General features: G+C 38.2%; 1 protein-coding gene across 1 annotated transcript; it reads right to left on the minus strand.

The window, feature by feature from the left end:
- Positions 1–2,272: 2,272 nt before the first annotated feature.
- Positions 2,273–4,706, minus strand: LOC107062806 (probable LRR receptor-like serine/threonine-protein kinase At3g47570). The gene is made up of 5 exons (XM_015313893.1): positions 4,387–4,706; positions 3,903–4,256; positions 3,336–3,406; positions 3,178–3,251; positions 2,273–2,422 (listed from the first exon to the last, which is right to left on the minus strand). The coding sequence occupies exons 1-5, from the start codon at positions 4,704–4,706 to the stop codon at positions 2,273–2,275; spliced, it is 969 nt and encodes a 322-aa protein (XP_015169379.1).
- Positions 4,707–5,483: the final 777 nt, after the last annotated feature.

Consider the following 5,483-nt stretch of genomic DNA (forward strand, 5'->3'; position numbering starts at 1 on the left):
TTTAGTACTTTACAAATTAGAAAGAACTTGGCATGGCTAGTTACAATGGGGCTATGAGACTTTAAATAGCAGTGATCAGTTGATCTCCATTTTGGTCTTCATTGTCTTTTTCTCCATTTTCCTCTAAGGGGACCGTGTGACTTGACTAATGTTAGTAACGTTTTGTTGATCAAATCAAAATTTTCTTCAGCAAATAACAGCCTGGAATAGTAGTTAGTAGTATTAATCATCTTTTACATTTTTTTGTGATGATTTTGAAGTAAATATTCTAAATATAGTCCATAGATATTTAGTTTCATAACGAAGAGGGATTTTGAAAAGAAAAGGGTATATTAAGGATTTTGAATGTTTACAAGGCTAATTATACACAATTTTACAAAGAACTGTAGAATGAGTTATGTGTGTTGAGTATCGGACGCAGGGGTGGAGCTAAATGAGTGAAAGGGGTTTAGGCCATTTCTTTTATGTATATAAGTTCCCTTGGTCCACAATAATAATGTTTGCTTATATATGAAACATCTTTTCACGTAGTTCTGGTCTCTTTTCAATTGCTTTACAAGTGCCCCATTTTTAGTTTCCTTTTATCTAATATGAAACCAAATGGTCGAGGATGAGTCCTTATTAATGATTTGGGCCCTGAATTCAATGAGAATTAGGATGCGTCGAAGAGTTTTTTCAGCACACTTCAATTTTCCACCCTAACTCAACTCTCGGGTACCGATTCTCATCACTAATGCTAGATCCAACTCCTGATTCTCGATTCGAGACCCGACTCCCAACCTCAATTTGAGACCCAACTTTTGGGTTGGGTTGGGTTGGTTTCGAATCCTAGTTTGGGTGTCGGGTCCTGGGTCAAGATTCGAGGTTAGATTTTGGGATTGGGTTTTGAAATTGTGTTTCGAATTGAGAGTCAAGGTCGGGTCCCAAGTTAGGTGTTGGGTTTTAGGTCCCAGATTGATCTTCGTAGTCGGGAGTTGGGGTTGGATGTAGGGGTCAAATCCTGATTCGAAAGGCGGGTCCCAATTTGAAAGTCGAATTCCGGGTTGGGTGTTGGGGTCGAGTTGTTATTTGGAAGTCAGATTCGGTAGTCGAGGTCGAATCCTGGATCATTTATTGTGTCGGGGTCAGATCCCGATTTGGAACTCCTATCTCGAGTTGGGTGTCAAGGTCGGGTACATGATCAGGAATCGGGTCCTAGGTCGGGATTCTAAATTGGGTCTCGATTTGGAAGTCGTATCCTGGGTCCGGAGTCAAGGTCGAGGTTGGGTCTTGGTTCGAGTGTCGAAGTTGGGTCCTGGGTCCTAGATCTGGTGTCGAGGTTGGGTCCTAGTTCAAAAGTCGGATCCGCATCAAGAGTCGAGGTCGGGTCTCGATTTGGAAGTTGGGTGTTGGGGTTGGGTCATGCGTCGGGTGTCTGGGCCAAGTCTTGGGTTGGGTCTTGAGGTCCAATCCCCGGATTGATCATCGGGGTCGTGTTTTAATTCGGGTGTTGGGGTTGAGGTCAGGTCACATGTTGGGTATTGGGTTCGGATCCCGAATCGGTCATTGAGGTCGTGTGTTGGTTCAGGTTGTCAGGTTCGGATCTTTGGGTTAGAAATTAATCTCCTAAAAAGTATTTTCTAGTCTCTAAGCTCTAACCAATAATAAAAGATATTTTTTGAAAAATATTTTTCATTTACCAACCAAATACTAAAAAATATTTTTCACTTACTAACCAAACATGAGAAAATAAGTCAGAAATCAACTTGTTTTCTGAAAAAAACATTTTCCTTTCAAACACATTCATTGATTGTCTCATTATACATTTGAATAAACAACAATACAAATTCATATGTCAAAAAGATAAGGCACTCGTAAAACACATTGGCTCCAAATGCATGTGTATTTCGTTTCTGGAATAATGTGACCTTCCAAACATAACACGTTGCACCCTCTAAGCATATTTTCAGTTTACACCTTAAATCATTTCCACAACAGTATAATATTATTCTATACCCCAGTATATAATATTATTCACTTTAGTGTAAATACCGTATCAACCTTGTATACAAGCGTGTATATATAATATTTTTTTTTTTTTGAAACTGGTAAGGTTGTATTCTTCAGCATTAAGGGCATGCTGGCTACCACCAAAAAGTGTCAATTACAAACTTCCTATCAAATCTACAATCTGGTCTGTATCTACTATACACAACTGTTTACACCAAAAAGTAGAGATACTATACAATTCCATTTGACCTTGTGTATGGAATTGGATCTATTGTCGAAACATCTACTGTTCCTTTCCTTCCAAACTGACCACCATATACATGATGGTATTAACCTCCACCATCTCTTCTGGCTCTTGGTGCCTCCTCTCCTTACCCAGCTCTTCAACACGTTTGATGTACGTTCTGGCATTGTCCAATTCAGATTTGAGATGCTAAGGAACAAATTCCAGATTTGAGCAGTGTAATTACAGTGCAAGAAGAGGTGGCTGTTAGTTTCACTTGTCACTTGTATATATAATATTATTCACTTTATTGCATATGTGATGTTTAATCAACGCGTGCCAATGTATGTCATATGCTATCAGTACTTCAAACACAACACATTTGCTCATCTATTTGGGGTTTCTGCATATTTGTATTAAATATTGAGTGAGTAGAAGAATTAAATTGAGAGCAAATTTTAATAATTAAGACAAAAATATATCCATGTAGGATAATAAGAGTGGAAACACGTGATTTCACAGTCCAAGGAAAAATGGCGGTACACAGATTCTCGAGGTCCAAGCTTTCCATCTAGCCAATATCCTGTTGGATCAAGGACCGTCATGATTATTAAAATCTTGACCTAGACCTCAAATAGGTAACTGGGGTGAGTGAAACCTCATAAATATCAGGTGCCTACATAAATAGAGTCAAAAGATATATGAGTTTCTTCGGCTTGAGTTGGGTTAGAAGTACGGAATGTATATGCACCATTACTGTCTTCAAATAAAGTCTTCTCTAGCACCATGAATAACGCATAGCAAAGCAACTCCCAATACACTGACAACTCCCTCCCAGAGCCCTATTCTGGTTACAAAGTGCGGGTAGCCAACAAGTAAGTTAGCAAACTGGTGAATCAATAGGCTTTACCAAGTACATTAGCAAACTGGTGAATCAATAGGCTTTACCAAGTACATTAGCAAACTGGTGAATCAATAGGCTTTACTCCTGCCTTCACTTCCGGGAGGAGTTCTATCATCCATGGTGAAGATCTGAATCCTTCATTCAGGAGATTCGACACATCAGTTGAATCTAATCAAGATCCTAACAATATGAGATTTATTAAAAGATTTGGGCCAATACCTTTCAACAAAAGAAAAAGTCCCTCCTTGTCTACACTCTGTACTTGCGCGGTGTGCAGCCCCCTACTCAAGCTGAAAACAATACAAGTTTCCTAATTTTCGAACATTGTCAGGCACATTACTCTAAATAAATGTAGCTTAGTTCTTAACATTTATAAGTTTTAAGTTCAGAAATAACAAAAAGCCACCTTTGCTTATTAAGCCCAAAACGAAACGAACATGAAAGAATTCAACAACTTGGGAAATTTGAGTAAAGAAACCAGCAAAGACAAAACCTAAAAGAGTAGTAGAGGAAGATTCAAGATGAAATCACTAATGAAAGTTGAGACCTGGACAACAATTGTTAAGAGCAATTCAGAAAGCAATCGAATAATAGTGAAATTGACTTGAGAGATGAAGAAACCAAAAGAGTACCACTTGGATGAAATTCTGGACATAGGACAAGTTATTGAAACTAAAAGAGTACCACTTGAAGCTATTATGTTATGAATTAAAGACACAAAACTAGCCTATTTGAAGCGAAATATCATGATGGTTGATGTATAAGGAGTAGTTGTGCGAATATAACCACTTATCGAGGCTCCCATTGGACATGTACTCTAGTACCAAAGCCTTAAATTCAAGGTTTGAACAACTAGTGATGACTTTGGTGAGATTCCTATGACGGAGGTTGCGCAAAAATTGGCATTTTGTATCAAAACTCCTAAATGCCGCTTGTAATTGCAGATTGAAAACTTTAGCTGCAATAGAAGTCCCTTCTCTGAGGATTCCTTTGTAAACAGAGCCGAAACTCCCAGAACCAATCAAATTACTCTCACTGAGTGAATCAGTTGCTCGGAGCAATTCATAGTATGAAATTCTTCCTCTTGTTGAGACGACATACGATGAATCGACTGCTTGCTTTCTTTTACCTCTTATACACCTTATCCATACAATATAATCACAAAGGCGATGGAGACTAATACAAGTGCAACTCCAGCTGGTAGAATTAGAGCAAGTAGTTTTTTCATCTTGGATAGATACTTTGAAGTACTAGTGTGGCATGGGGGAACAGGAATCTTGGAGAACCACACAATGCTTCATTGGATATGAAAGACTGACCGGAGAGGTTCTTGAATGGACCGCTCGAGGGGATTTCACCAACTAACTTATTGAAATACTTGAGATTTTGAAGCTTCTCCAAAGACGTGGGAATTAATCCTGAAACATTGTTATGAGAAAGGTCTAGAAATTCCAAAGATGTCACGCTGCTCATTGAGCTAGGTATTGATCCTTGCAATTTATTGTCTCTCAAAGAAAGGTATATCAGATTTTGCAAGCTACCAATTTCTTTAGGAATGCCATTTGAGAGTTTATTCGTTGATAGATCCATATGTATCATGGCTTTTAGATTTCCAATTTCCGAGCCACTCAAGTTGTTTGAGGATAAGTCTAACTTCAAGAGATTTTTGAGGTTCCCTAAGCTTGCTGGTATGCTTGAATGCAATTTGTTGGAACCCAAAAATATCGTTCACTCGTAGCAAGAGTACATACCTGTAAGCATATTTTCACTAAGAAGTAGATACTGCAATTTGGTCAAGTTGACAAGGGTCCAAAGAGATTGTTTTCAGCCAATGCCAATGACTTCAGTGTTTTCATTGAAGTCTATGGTGGCGTGACACCCCTTGGGCCTTGATAGATTTGCCACTTAAGAGTGGATTTCCTGTAAAATTTATGAGTCCATCCGAATTCAATAGCTTTAGCTTTGACTTTATATGTGCAATTAAAACTTTATCAATGAAGTATAAATAAAAGTCTCCATGTGAAGTCATTAATTCAAGGGATAAGGGTCTAAAAAATACCCCAACTTTGGTCGGATTTGCTGTTGCGATACTAAACTTTCATGAGGACCTATTACCTCCCTAGACTATTTAATACCGTATTTTTTACCCCCTGAACTATTTAATAGTGTATTTTAAAGGTATATATGTGCCCACGTGGACACATTACTATTTATAATTTTGTATTATTTTTTATGTCCACGTGGGCAAATATATATGTTTAAAATACAGTATTAAATAGTCTAGGGAGGTAATAGGTCCTCGTGAAAGTTTAGTATCGCAACAGCAAATCCGACCAAAGTTGGGGTATTTTTCAGACCCTTATCCCT

Source organism: Solanum tuberosum, unplaced genomic scaffold (genome assembly GCF_000226075.1).
Source record: "Solanum tuberosum cultivar DM 1-3 516 R44 unplaced genomic scaffold, SolTub_3.0 scf00273, whole genome shotgun sequence".
NCBI classification, from domain to species: domain Eukaryota; kingdom Viridiplantae; phylum Streptophyta; class Magnoliopsida; order Solanales; family Solanaceae; genus Solanum; species Solanum tuberosum.

Bases quoted from the DNA above. Each gene is read 5' to 3' on its own strand.
- LOC107062806 (XM_015313893.1), bottom strand. From the start codon at position 4,706: ATGGATCTATCAACGAATAAACTCTCAAATGGCATTCCTAAAGAAATT. The intron at 3,407-3,902 runs GTTATATTCGCA...TATTGTTTTCAG, and splicing joins AATGGGAGCCTCGATAAGTG to CTTGAGTAGGGGGCTGCACA. The intron at 2,423-3,177 runs GTTTGCTAATGT...TTTGTTCCTTAG, and splicing joins TAAAGCCTATTGATTCACCA to CATCTCAAATCTGAATTGGA.